General features: G+C 41.7%; 1 protein-coding gene across 1 annotated transcript in view; it reads left to right on the top strand.

Annotated features, from left to right (window-relative positions):
* The first annotated feature begins 382 nt into the window (after positions 1–382).
* The window catches only part of uchl3 (ubiquitin carboxyl-terminal esterase L3 (ubiquitin thiolesterase)), a 51,328-nt gene continuing 37,008 nt past the window's right edge, over positions 383–14,702 (top strand). Inside the window, exons 1-2 of the mRNA XM_072257305.1 lie at positions 383–510; positions 8,859–9,015. Of these exons, the coding sequence (XP_072113406.1) occupies positions 385–510; positions 8,859–9,015 (283 nt within the window). The 5' untranslated portion in view covers positions 383–384. The remainder of the gene's footprint in view (positions 511–8,858; positions 9,016–14,702) is intronic.

Below are 14,702 nucleotides of genomic sequence, written 5' to 3'. Positions count from 1 at the left end.
TTTGTTGTCCAAGGAATTATGGGGTGGTTCAGCATGTTTTCATCTGCCTGGACTGCATTCTGTTCAGTCCTTTTCTGGTTGGTTCATTTCTGGATATTTGTGGGATAAACCAGGAAAATGGTATTAAGGTAAAAGATCAGTTCTGTCCATGCAGAATGCTGAATCATGTCGAAGGGACCAGGTGAGCTTTTCCTGCTTTTTCTCAAGTGTTTCAATTGCATCCTTGAAGGCTCTTGATTAAAATCAAATTTTTTCAGCTAGTGTATGCCATTCTTCCCTCATGTACCCTCTGTGTCCTCATTCTGTTTATAATTATATGTACAATGAACTTGTGAAGAACAGTTCATCTTTGGAACTGACCCAAGGCATTTTTCCCACCAGTTCATGCAGCAGCTCGGAGTACTTCCCAGTTGGCAGTTCGGCGATGTCTTTGGAATGGACCCTGAACTTCTCAGCTTGGTACCAAGACCCGTCTGCTCGATTCTTCTGCTCTTCCCCGTCACAGAAAAGGTACTGTTACAAAATGAGTAGTGAACCGTATCGGATCGATTACGAGAATGTGAGCATGCCGGTTGATCATGCTGTGGATCAGTGAGGCCTACCTCTTTTTTTTGTGCGTGTTTCCAAATGCGCATGTTTTTGTCTTGGCGTGCCCGGTTCGTCACTCCTGCACGGTAAGTTGCCCAGGACACAGTCTAAAAACTTTTAATCTTACTCCTCCATTGTCATTCTTGCTCTGCACATGCGTAACAAGTAGTAAGTTCACTAACCAAAAATGCGGGGCTTTCAAAATGAGGTACAGTCTGCAGTCTCGTGCATCTCCATGGGAACAGCCCTTCGGCCCACTAAGACTACAGTAACTATTCAGTTACCTCAATTCAATTCTTTCCCCCTTAGCAGCAATGCCCCCAGATTATAACGCAGGTGAAAATTTAGAGTGGCCAGTCAACCTATCAGCATACACATCTTTGGTGTGTGTGAGGAAACTGGAACATACAGAAGAAATCCACATGATCACAGGGAAAGCAAGCAGACACCACACAAACAGCAAATTGTACCTTGTCTCTGGTGGTGTGAGGCAGCAGTTCTACTGGCTAAACCACTGTGCTATTGCAGCCATGCAATTCTACCAGTCAGTCATGCAGATCTTAGATTTACTACTGCTTGTTTTTACCTTCTGCTTTGTAATAGGGATAATTTACATTTGGAAGGATCTGTAAATATCCAATTTTGGTGTTGGGCAGTTGATTCAAGTTAAAACTTGACCAGATGCCCTGTTCTGTCTGAGACATGAGACCGCAGATGCTGGAATCTGAAACAATGACTGCTGGAGGAATTATTTTACCATCTGATGCTGTTTGACTCGCTCAGTCCTCCAGCCAATTGTCACTTTGTTCTTATCATTTCTTCTCTTCAGCCTTCCTGCACGGAGTTGGTGCTAAGATACGGGACCAGAAACCACTTGCCTTTTGCTATCAATTTGGAAATGTCCTTTATGTGCAGGGTTTTGATGTGAAACACTGATGATTCCTTTCCTCCCCCAGGCGCTGCTTGACCCATTGAATTTTTCCAGCAGGTTGTTTTTTGCAGGTTATCATGTTCCTCGCTTCTGCACTGTAGTATGCAGGCAAAGCTGTGCGGGAAAGCAATTGCTAGCACACCTAGCCGCTGTACTGCTGCTGAACTCGATGCCAAGTTGAGTGGCCATTTACATCCATTACTGCGCACCACTGCACATAGCAAAGCCCCATTTATTTAAATAGAGCTTACATGAGTTGGAAAGATTAAGCTTTTTTTTTTCCTTCCCCCCCCCTTTTGTTCTTCCTTCACTTTGTTTACCTGAATTATAAATTCAGAAGTTTTTAAAATTTTGTTTTATTAGACCTATTTCAATTGTTTTTAAGTGTCTCTTATGAGAGATATCATTTAAAAGAATGGAATAGGCCAGTGACAATTCAAAAGACAATCAGATGGTCAGAAAGTGGAGCCTCATGATCCCTTTCCTCGGGCCTAGTTGGTCTTGGGATGACTCAGGTTGGCCCTACAATCAGATTACACGTGTGGAGCAAAGAAATGTGAGTGCAGCCCTGGTGGTGTGTAAGCATGAGATGTGGACTGGATCAGGCATGATCCTGTCTGTTTCTTTGGGTGGTTGGTGATTGTACAATAGACAACAGTTCTGACGAAGCTCTTGGGAACCATCTCAGACCATCATACTTGCTGTGGCTGATATCACCTGGCACAAATCAAAGACCAATCCCAGTCTCTTTGTACTAAATACAATGCTCACTGCACCAAATTGTCACCATAAATTCCTCTTCCCAACTTTGCGGCTCATTTTGTGAAGCAAACTGCTACAATTTCCCTTGCCTCAGTTGCAGGGTACAGTGTAAAGATGAATTTCCCGTTCATGTCACTCCCTAGTCTAACTTTTGAAGCTGAAAGATGGGAAAATCCTGTCATTGGTTTATTATTGTCCAATGTACCAAGAAACAATCAAGATTTGTTTTGTACACCATCCATACATATAATTTCAAAACACAAGTACATTAAGGTGGCCTGGTCAATAGCAATGCAGAATATAGTGTTTGAGTTGCAGAGAAAGTTAGACTAGATAGAGCAGATAGACTATAAGGTGCAAGGACCATGACAAGTAGGCTGAGTTCATCTTGGCTTTGTATTCACTTCAGAGGAATGGCTTTTTGACAGCAACTCTTCCATGAAGACCACTTCTGACAAAACTCCTCTGGACTGTAGAGGGGTGTACTGGGATTCCAGTTGTTTCTGTGAGTTCAGAGTTAATAGCAGTGTTTCTTCCAATTTTGAAGGAACGTCTGTTTGATGTATCTCTTGTCAGCTGCACTCGGTTTCTGTGGCTGACCACTGCGTTCTGATCTTCAACCTTGCCCATTTCTGTGTGTTTCTTTAGAAGAACTTAAACAGCACATCTGCCTGCTGCAGAATTTCTGCTTGGAAGAGGCCTTGCTGGTGCAGGATGATGCCTTGTATCTTGTTGCTGTGCTCACTCTTGCCGTGGTGTAAGATTTGATGATCTAAAGCAGGGGTCCCCAACAGGCTGGTTTAATATTCTTGCGGACCAGCTGACCGGGGGGGGGGGGGGGGGTGTTGTTTATGTAGGATTAAACTCACCTCAGCAAGTCTTTTACAGTTCAGGTTGCCAACTTTCTCACTCTCAAATAAGGAACAAAAGTAGCAGTCAAATCCCGGGACACTTTACCCCAAAAAGACTACCATGACCATGAAGCCTTGCGCGAGCACCTGTCTGTGCATGCGTGACCTGCGCATGTGATGTACGCATGCATGTACGTGCCGATTTATTTTTTTTTCCCCCAAATCGGTTTTGCTTTCATCTTCCCGACTATATTGTACATGCATTATTTCTACTTTATATAGGCTGTGTATTTATCATATCATTCCTGCTTTTACTATATGTTAGTGTTATTTATTTTCGGTTTTATGTGTTATTTGGTATGATTTGTTAGGTTATTTTTTGGGTCTGGGAACGCTCAAAAATTTTTCCCATATAAATTCAAGATAATTGCTACTTCACCTCACACCACTTTGGCACGAAAGGTTTCATAGGAACGCTGTATCTTAGCGGGGGAAATACGGGACAAGGGCGGTCCCCTATAGGACAAACAAATTTAGCCCAATATATGGGATGTCCCAGCAAATACGGGACAGTTGGCAACACTATGTTCAAGTTCAACAGTGCGTGACAGGGAATGAGGAAAGTTGCAGCTGACTCATATCGTTTCCTTGTGGCCCGGTGGTTGGGGACCGCTGATTTAAAGGTTAAACTCTTGCATCACCCAAAACTTCACCTTTTAGTTTGGTTGTCCTTCATCCAGTTTGATTCCTTCTACACCTATTTCTGCTTACAGTTAATCAGTTTAGTTCATTCAACTCATTATGTCTTGATCATTAGCACCTGTTTGCACCTTTGTTTAATCATGTGCTCGGCTATATACCTACAAAGTAATCAAGTTTTTATTTGAAACATAGTCTATTCCTTAATAAGCAACACACACAAGTGCTGGAGGAACTCGGCAGACCAGACAATATCCATGGAAAAGGGCACAGTCGACGTTTTGGGCCGAGCCCTTTCAGCAGGACTTACAGATGCTGTCTGACCTGCTGAGTTCTTCCAGCATTTTGTGTGTGTTGCTTGGGTTTCCTGCATCTGCAGATTTTTCTCTTGTCTATTTCTTAATAAGATACTTTCTTTAATGAAATGTATGTTTGGAAATCTAAAATTTTCTACTGACACTGATGCAGAAGACCTAAAAAAAAATCTAAAACAACATTTATATAAAAATCCAGGGTGCCTAAGACTTTCGCACAGTACTTTAGGGCTGCACACCCTTAAGATTAGTGTATACTATAATAGAAACCTAAGTTCAATTCCGCTACTATCTGTAAGGAGTTGGTACATAATTCCCATGACTGTGTGGATTTCCTCTGGCTGCTCTGGTAACCTCCCACATTCCTGTGAGTATCGGCTAGTGGGTCAGTTGGAGATGTGTGTGTAACTGGGCAGAGCAGACTCATTGGGTGGGAAGGTCCTGTTACTGTGTTTTGTCTTTTAATAAAAGGAAACAGTGAGAAAATACATCTACTACTTTGTAGTGTTGCTTGCACTGATGTGTTGCTACTATTTTGTTTAGTTTTTGACAAAATTAAAATGATTAAGGTGAATGCTTGAGTGTTACTTTCCCTGTAAGTTGCCACCATCACCACTTCATCACATACCTTTCTCTATCTTCTTATCGAACCATTATATGTTGAATACGTTTCTGAGTCAATTGACCCCCTCCACCCCATATGACCTGCAACATTTCTGCAGTCTTCTGTCTCTTGAGCATCCCTGAATTTACTTGTCCAAGCATAAGTGCCCGTACTTTCTGTAGCTGAGTTGTGAACTCTGAAATTCTCGTCCTGAACACTCCTTATGTGTTTCGGGACCATTTTATTTTTGATAAAGCACTTTGCATTAACAATGCCTCGTAAATGAAAGTCATTGATGAATGAAACTTATTAGAAGTGTTAATCGAAAAGTTTAAAATCTTTTGATATTCATAAGAGGAAAGAATAAATCTTTAATTTGTTTCAAAAATGTGGGTTGTGTGGACTTGTTTGCAGCTTTTCTTCGAGCACAAAGACAGGTCATGGATTCTCATGTTCAGTTGTTTAAATTGTGAGTTTAAATCAGAAATTAGTCTTTAATGCTCATATGTTCCATCAAAGGCAGAATGTTTTTGTAGAAGACTGAAGATCTGTCACCAATGTTTAAGAAACTATATAGGAAGATCAGAGGTTTGGTAGGTCTCTAATCAGTGCGTTTTAAATCTTTTTGATGTCTTTGTGCTAGCTGTTGATTTGCTGAGGCTCTGTCTGGCTCCATGTTCATTAAAGCTACATGAGAACAATATTGGTCCTTCAGCACATCTGGAACTGTCCATCTCAGGCAGTTTAAATGCTAAAACCATCTGCATACTTAGACACGCACTATTCTTTGTTTCTCTCCAATCCTTCTGTTTCAGGTAATCGACACCTATTGGACTGATTGCAGGATGGAGATACTGAAAAACATGAACAAGCATTCTGGCAATTTTCCTTTTGTTCTCTCTTCCTTCAAAGTACATCCTAATTTTCATTATGGGATTCTGAATGATTGTACCATTTCATATTATACTTGAGCAACTATTGACACTTGGTCTGATAAAATTGTTTTAAACCTTTTAATTTCTTTCAGAATTGATATTTCAAATGACCATTACTGGACCGATTAAATATAAAAAAGTAACTGAACTGCAGTAAATATATATATATATATATATAATAGTTAAAGATAAGTAGTGCAAAAACAGATTTTTTAAAAAAAAGTAGTGAGGTAGTGTTCATGGGTTCAATGTCCATTTAGAAATCGGATGGCAGAGGGGAAGAAGCTGTGTGTGAAAGAAACTAAGTGTGTGCCTTCAAGCTTCTCTTACCTGATGGTAACAATGAGAAGAGGGTATGTCTTTCCAGCATCTGCAAAATCTCTAGTGTCTCTGTCTTTTTCCAGTTACTTGCCTTGCTGGAAATGTGAAAGTCAGTTCTGATAAAGGTTCTTAGATCTGAAACCTTAGCTATTTCTCTTTCCACAGGTTTTTCCAATGCTCAGTTTTTATTTGTGTCCTAGAGCATTCATTTCCCACTTCTGTATTCCTGCATTCACGGCTGTAATGGTTGCTACCTATTTTATCTCCATGTGAGCAAGTAATAGCATTATTTTGTCTGGAGTGGGTGATCATATTTGTTAGGGAGCTTTCACCTTTCTGAGATGCTTGGTGTGAGAAAGTAAACCTGACCCCATTCAGTCTTTGTGTAACTTGTGCTTCTGGCCTATTTGTACTCTATTTCATAACGTCAGCCATTTGACATTCTCACAGTAAATCAGCCTGACTGCCTTGACATTTTCTCAGATCTGAACCCTTAGACTTTGTTCATCTAGTTTTCTGGATTTGGAATGTGTTTATTGAGTAAGATGTCTAATTTGGGGTTCACCATACAGAAGATGCCGCTCCTGTAAAACTGTTGGTTGGGATTAGATAGGGTATTTTCATGGTTGCATTGAGAAACAGGGCTTTAATGTGGAAGAGTGTGCTCATTGTGAACTGTAGAAACTCTGGCTGGTTTTCTACCTAAAATGTGTTGACCTTTGCACAGTTCACTGTGTGGGCAGAGTTGCCTGGTGATCTAAGTGCACAGTCACTTTTTCCGACCACACCTCCCCTGATTTTTACGATGCAGAATCATTAGTTTTCAGAGAATCATGCATGATGTAGCCATTGTTCTTGCACTTTGGTAGAGTGATTCAACTAATTCCACTTTCCTCTAGGTACACAAGTGAGTGAGTGAGCAACTGGCCAAGTTTATCTGTCCATCTCTTGTGTTTAGTTGCTCTGTAATCAGGAAGAAAGTTCTATTGAACATCACAGCTTACTTCTGGTGGTAGATTTGGGCAGGTTGGACACAAGAGTTCATCCTGCAGGCCAGGGGCTGTTAGATGGCAGAGTGCAACCTGGCAATAGTTTAGATGGGTGTATGTATATGTAGAGAAATACATTTTATATATTTGAGTGGAGATGCATTCTGTATTAAGTTGGAGTTTTTAGCTAAGCACAGAGGAGTGTCGTGTATTCAATATTTCAGTAATATTTGAGTAATATAGTAAATTGTTTAAGCATTCTCTGTTTACATAATTCGTTACGGGTTAGTTAGATATAAGAAGTACATGAATGCCATATGTCATTATGCCACCACTGAAGTAAAACTAAAGTAGACACGTTTTCCAGGGCTCCCGTGTTTTTCTATCGAATAGTTTTTGGAGTTACAAAACGCAACACCGTGAGGCATGCCTCGGTGTTATGATTTGTCCACTGATGCTCCCATAATGTGGTTTGGGGTACTTTATTGGGTTAAGTAGACCATATGAAACACAGAATGTCATTGGTAATCACGTGTTCTGTAAATTAGCAACCCTTAGATTCTTGGAAAGATGAGCAAGGCTGTTCACCAATTCTGATCTGCCTTGGCAGAAGAATAAAACTAGTTTTAACTAAACTAAGAGGGTAGGGATGCACCATCAACATGCTATGAACTGATTCAGAAGTACTTCCTAAGCTCAGCCCATAGTGTTTGGCCTGGAATTTTCATTATGGCAAGTAAGATGTGGGAGATTGGCCTTCAGTGACCGGCAATGGCTGATTCCTGAGGTAATATGAAAATGGATAATGAATTTGGTACCAGCTGTGTGTACCTGACTTTGTAATGTGGGATTGGACCATAAGATATAGGAGCGGAATTAGGCCAGATGGCCCATCGAGTCTGCTCCGCCATTCAATCATGGGCTGATCCAATTCTTCCAGTCATCCCCACTCCCCTGCTTTCACCCCATACCCTTTGATGCCCTGGCTAATCAAGAATCTATCAACCTCTGCCTTAAATATACCTAATGAGTTAGATTTCATCTGATCAAACCTCAGGTCTGCAGCCACAGCAGTAGAGAGTCTTGAGAAATGAGGTGGAGTCGGGTGGGGAAGAAAGCTGTGGAAATTGTTGTCCTGCTAACAAGCCTCATTCCAATGTGTAAAGGAAATTAGTGTTGAGTAAATATTCCTCTGGTTCTTGTTGAATGATGACACTTTATTAACTTAACCTTTATTATGCTTGAGGCAACAGGAATTTGTTGTTTAGAATATTGACTGTTTGAACAAGTTGTGTGAAATTACTTATGACTTGTGCTGCAAGAAAATTTGCAGTGCAAGATTACTAACTGTGGAAACACTTATAAATCAAAATGACTGTGGATTTATCATGCAGTTTCTGAATTTCACATCATTTGCCAACATTGTGTCTGTCTGTCGAATGAGATGTTAATCAGCTGTCCTACAAATGGGAGGAGATAACTCAAAATGCAAATAACTTCTGTCTGGTGTCCTGGCCAACATTCTTCCTATGGGTAACATTATCTGAATGTTGCCAGTTGCTCTTTCTGGAAGCTTGCTGTCTATTTGTTGGGTACAATGCCGATCATACCTCAGAAAGTACTTCACTGGCAGAGTTGATGCACAAAGCAAGGCCTATATAGGAATGAGTTTGGATCCTATTCTCTTCTTATCAGTTGTTTTACGGATGTTATAATCCCTTTTTATAACTAATCTATCCTGAAAAGAACATAAGGCAGCCATGCCTTCCACAGCTATAATCAAAGGGCAAATAGAAGTAAACATTTTACATGATTTGCAGATGGAAGCAAGTGGCTCATGTCATCTTTTTTTTCCCTTCTTCAGTATGAAACTTTCAAACGAGAGGAGGAAGCAAAGATCAAAGCTGAAGGGCAGAAAGTCAATCCGCGTGTGTACTTCATGAAACAGACCATCAGTAATGCCTGCGGGACTATTGGACTTATACATGCACTGGCAAACAATCAGGATAAATTGGAATTTGGTGAGTGTCTCTAAGCAACAGCTACATTTGGGCTCAAGAAGAGCCTTGTCTATTGTGGGCACGCACGTCTCATCACTTTTCTCCATTTTGTGTGCGTTGTTAACACTGAACCTATGTATATTTGTGATTTGTGCCGCCTTTGATCAGGTGACGGAAGTGATGAGCCGGTCAGAGGATGCCTTAACCAGAGCTCTCACTCCACTGTAATTTGAAGAGATGCTTTTTAATTTGAAGTGACTTCTTTCTGGGCAGCATGTAGCTGGATGTCGGTTTTGGTGGTGTTGGTTGCCCCATTAATGGAGGATAGTAGTTTGCCCATGAAGGCTGGTTACTTATACCGATCACAAGAAGGTTGTCAATTGTGTGTGGAACTAGAATCCAGCAGGAATTCATAGCAGCTAGGGAAGAAAACTGTGAAATGGTGGAAGAGAATTCACCCCTCCCCTCTGCCAGATAGTTTTGTTTACATGTGGAAATCTTAAAATATAGTTAGTGAATGGGAGGGCGAGCAAGAGAGGATGTAAAGGTCTGACAGCAGACAATCTTTGCTCAAATTCTCCAGGTGTCTCCACAGTGGCTGTCATTGCAGTGTAATGACACTGAATTTTCTTACAGTAAATACAGATCACACATTGATCCTGACCAGGCGTGTCCAATTGAATCACTGGGACAGTCAAGGACTTTCTCAACAATCCTGGTACGGTCTTGAGTTCAGGTATTCTCCCTTTCTATGCTGAGTCACCAAAAATCAGAATGGAACTGAAAAGAAAGGGATAAGAATTTGGGTACAAATAAAACACCTATTTGTTTTGAAAGAAAAATGCAACAGGAGCGAAAATCAAACTAATCAGTCAACAAGTTACTGCTTTGTATTAAGCTGCAAACTTCCAACAGGAGAGAGGTTGATTACAATCATAACCTGTATTGCTCTAGTAGGCCCTTTGAATGTATCGAGACTCTTCAGTGAAGCATGAACAAACAAAAAATGATCCCACGATATGGGACAATGATTAAATACTTGGCCAATGAGATGGGTTTGAAGTATAAAGTCTTGAAGAATTAACAAGGGTGAGATGTAGAGATTTTTTGAAGGATATTTCAGAACTTGAGGACTTGAAAACTGAAGGCAATGGCACCAGTGGTAGAGTGGATATACTTACAAATAAAACCCTAATCAATGTGCTGCCAAATTATTTAGAAATCCTGATCATTTGGAATCTGACTTACCTGGTGATATTTTGCAATGTCCGTTCACTGGGTCCTGCACTAACTTGTAAAGTTGACTAAAATGTTACTATTTAACTTCTTTTTTTAAAAGGGGCATGGAAACATTTCCAATAGTCCAAAAAATCTGTAGATAAATCATGCCGGACTAATAGATTTTCTGTGCAGTTTACAGGAGAATGGTTATCAATGACAAACTGAGGAAAGCTGAGTATTTGCTGAAGGCTTAAGAGTACATAAATGATAGGCAGAGACCAGGATTTATACCGGGGCTTTGCACCAAACCGACATCATGCATTTAATATCTAATATCTTGGCACCAATTTTTCTTTTATGGTGCTCCATTGAAGTGTGGGTTTCTTTCATACCTTCCGTTGCAGCCACTGTGTTGCGTGTCACACAATTAACAGCAGCAGTGACAGAAAATTATTGTGAATGTTAAAGATCTGAGAAATTGTTCTTGCAAATTCTCTGCATCTGGTATGGTTCATTTGTTGGCTTTTTTGTGTGTGTGGTTGGATTTCTTTTAATGACTAAAATGGCTTTCCTCTCCAACCTCACTTATTTCCACATGAAGACAAATCCTCTACTGTAATGATGGGACTTGATCCAAGGGAGTTGCTAAAGTTTGTTACTGGAATTAAGCACTTTTTAAATTCGAAAGCAGCTGGAATCTGGATTGCAAGATTTAAAATACTGTAGAAAATTCTGGAAGTACACAGAGGCCAGGCAGCATCAGTGGACTAAGGGTGATGTACGACTTATTTCTGCCCTCTGACATCACTCATCAAGCCCTGCAACCTGAGTGAAATTGAGGCTGGACCATAAATGTTGACCTTACTGCCAAGGTGCACCTAGTTATTCCACCTTTCCCTTGATTATTGTATTCTCAGTTCGTTATCCTGCAGCTTGCAGGTAGTGATCCACAGGACACAGTAGACTCTGATTGGATTTGGCTGATTTGACAATAGAGTGGGGATTCCTAACCTTTTTTTATGCCATAGGCCCTACCATTAACTGAGGGGCCCATGGTCCCCAGGTTGGGAAACCCCTGCCGTAGAGTCATACAGGCCCAGCCCAGCTCTTCTATGTCAACCAAGATTACCAGCTAATCTAGGAACACACATCAAAGTTGTTGGTGTACGCAGCAGGCCAGGCAGCATCTCTAGGAAGAGGTACAGTCGACGTTTCAGGCCTCTTATTTTAAAATCTAATTTTTAAATCTCTTACTAACTCTTCCTTCAGTTAGTCCTGACGAAGGGTCTCAGCCTGTAACGTCGACTGTACCTCTTTCCTAGAGATGCTGCCTGGCCTGCTGCATTCACCAGCAACTTTGATGTGTGTTGCTTGAATTTTCAGCATCTGCAGAATTCCTGTTGTTTACCATCTAATCTAGTCCCATTTGGCCTATATTGCTTGAAACCTTTCCTTACCATGTATCTATTCAAGTGGCTTTGTAAATGTTATGTACCTGCCTCAACCTCTTCCTCTGGCAACTCGTTCCATATACTATACTGATCACCCTCTGGGTGATAATTTTTTTTAGTAATTACTTCCCATTAAATTTCTCTCATCTCATCCTTCAACCTATAACCTCTAGTTCTTGATTCCACAGCCCAGGGTAAAAGTCTGTGTGCAATCACCACATATGTACCCCTCACAATTTTACACACCTTCATAAGATCACCCCCTTATTCTCCTGCACTCCAAGAATAAAGTCCCAAGCTCCTCAGCCTCTTGAAGCTAGTTTCCAAATGATTTTATTGTTTGATATCGGTACGGTGATTCTTGCTTTGTGTTTTCATCATACCATGGCATAGCCCCTTTCTCTCTCTGAAAACTCCTCCTTTTAATTTGCCTTTAATCCAGTACAGAGTTAATCCATTAACTCTGATAATCCGTCTCTCTTGGGACTTGCGTAGTGCCAGATGAGCTGTTTCCCAGACTATTAGATATTAGGCAATACACTTATTTCACTTTTTTTAAAAAACATATTACATAGTGAACTTAATGTTTTTAAATGGAGCAAGAAATATGCAAGCACCTACTTACAGTACTGTGCAAAAGTCTGTGGCAGATATGTATAGCTAGGATGTCAAGGATTTTTGCACAGTACTGTAGTAATTTTATATATTGCACCGTACTGCTGGAACAAAAAAACACCAATTTCATGATGTGTGAGTGATGATAAACCTGATTCTAATATGGGTTTCTATTGTGGACTGAGGAGAGGGGAAGGTGTGGAAATCGCCAGAGAGGCATTCTGTAATGATCAATAAACCTATTGTTTGAAGTCAGAAGACCTTGCCTGGTGTCTCAGGGCTGGGTGTGTTGACACCCTTGTCAGCCCCTAGCCTGGCACTCCTCCTCTGCCACCTGTCCCACACCCCTCCCATGATCTTTCACCCTCGCCATTCCCAACATCCTTTTCTCCCAGCAGATTTACAGCCTTGCTCTCTGCTCCGTGTTGACATATACAGTACAGTGCAAAAGTCTTAGGCTGTACACATATTCCTGAGACTTTTGCACAGTACTGTTGATGTGTGGTGCAGAGTATATTGACTGGTTGCATCTTGGGCTGGTATGGAAACACCAGTGTGGAAAAGCCTACAAAAGTAGTGGTACAGTCCAGTTCATCACAGGGAACACCCCCCCCCCCCCCACCTTCCCCTTTGAGAACATCCACGTGGAGCGCTGACCAGGAAAGCAGCGTCAATCGTCAAGGACCCCCATCAGGAAGGGGGAGCAGGAACCTCAGGATCAACACCCCCAAGTTCAGGAATACTTATTACCCTTCACCCATCAGGCTCTTGAATCCAGAGGGGATAACTTCGCTCAGCTTCACTCGCCCCCTCACTGAACTCCCACTGAAATGGACTCTTCTCAAGTTCCCAATATTTGTTAAAACATAGAATAGCACAGCACAGTACAGGCCCTTCAACCCACAATGTTGTGCCGACCCTCAAACCCTGCCTCCCATGTAACCCCCCACCTTAAATTCCTCCATATACCTGTCTAGTAGTCTCTTAAACTTCACTAGTGTATCTGCCTCCACCACTGACTCAGGCAGTACATTCCATGCACCAACCACTCTCTGAGTAAAAAACTTTCCTCTAATATCCCCCTTGAACTTCCCACCCCTTACCTTAAAGCCATGTCCTCTTGTATTGAGCAGTGGTGCCCTGGGGAAGAGGCGCTGGCTATCTACTCTATCTATTCCTCTTAATATCTTGTATACCTCTATCATATCTCCTCTCATCCGCTTTCTCTCCAAAGAATAAAGCCCTAGCTCCCTTAATCTCTGATCATAATGCATACTCTCTAAACCAGGCAGCATCCTGGTAAATCTCCTCTGTATCCTTTCCAATGCTTCCATATCCTTCCTATAGTGAGGCAACCAGAACTGGACACAGTACTCCAAGTGTGGCCTAACCAGAATTTTATAGAGCTGAATCATTACCTCGCAACTCTTAAACTCTATCCCTCGACTTATGAAAGCTTTCCCCATAAGCTTTCTTAACTACCCTATCCACCTGTGAGGCAACTTTCAGGGATCTGTGGACATGTACCCCCAGATCCCTCTGCTCCTCCACACTACCAAGTATCCTGCCATTTACTTTGTACTCTGCCTTGAATTTGTCCTTCCAAAGTGTACCACCTCACACTTCTCCAGGTTGAACTCCATCTGCCACTTCTCAGCCCACTTCTGCATCCTATCAATGTCTCTCTGCAATCTTTGACAATCCTCTACACTATCTACAACACCACCAACCTTTGTGTCGTCTGCAAACTTGCCAACCCACCCTTCTACCCCCACATCCAGGTCGTTAATAAAAATCACAAAGTAGAGGTCCCAGAACCGATCCTTGTGGGACGCCACTAGTCACGACCCTCCAATTTGAATGTACTTTCTCCACCATGACCCTCTGCCTTCTGCAGGCAAGCCAATTCTGAATCCACCTGGCCAAACTTCCCTGGATCCCATGCCTTCTGACTTTCTGAATAAGCCTACCGTGTGGAACCTTGTCAAATGCCTTACTAAAATCCATGTAGATCACATCCACTGCACTACTCTCATCTATATGCCTGGTCACCTCCTCAAAGAACTCTATCAGGCTTGTTAGACATGATCTGCCCTTCACAAAGCCATGCTGACTGTCCCTGATCAGACCATGATTCTCTAAATGCCCATAGATCCTATCCCTAAGAATCTTTTCCAACAGCTTTCCCAGCACAGAGGTAAGGCTCACTGGTCTATAATTACCCAGACTATCCCTACTACCTTTTTTGAACAAGGGGATATTTGCCTCCCTCCAATCCTCCGGTACCATTCCCGTGGACAACAAGGACATAAAGATCCTAGCCAGAGGCTCAGCAATCTCTTCTCTCACCTCGTGGAGCAGCCTGGGGAATATTCCGTCAGGCCCCGGGGACTTATCCATCCTAATGTATTTTAACAACTC

Source organism: Mobula birostris, chromosome 5 (genome assembly GCF_030028105.1).
Source record: "Mobula birostris isolate sMobBir1 chromosome 5, sMobBir1.hap1, whole genome shotgun sequence".
NCBI lineage: Eukaryota > Metazoa > Chordata > Chondrichthyes > Myliobatiformes > Myliobatidae > Mobula > Mobula birostris.
The sequence above is the reverse complement of the archived record's forward strand: the minus strand, read 5'-3'. Positions and strand labels throughout refer to the sequence as shown.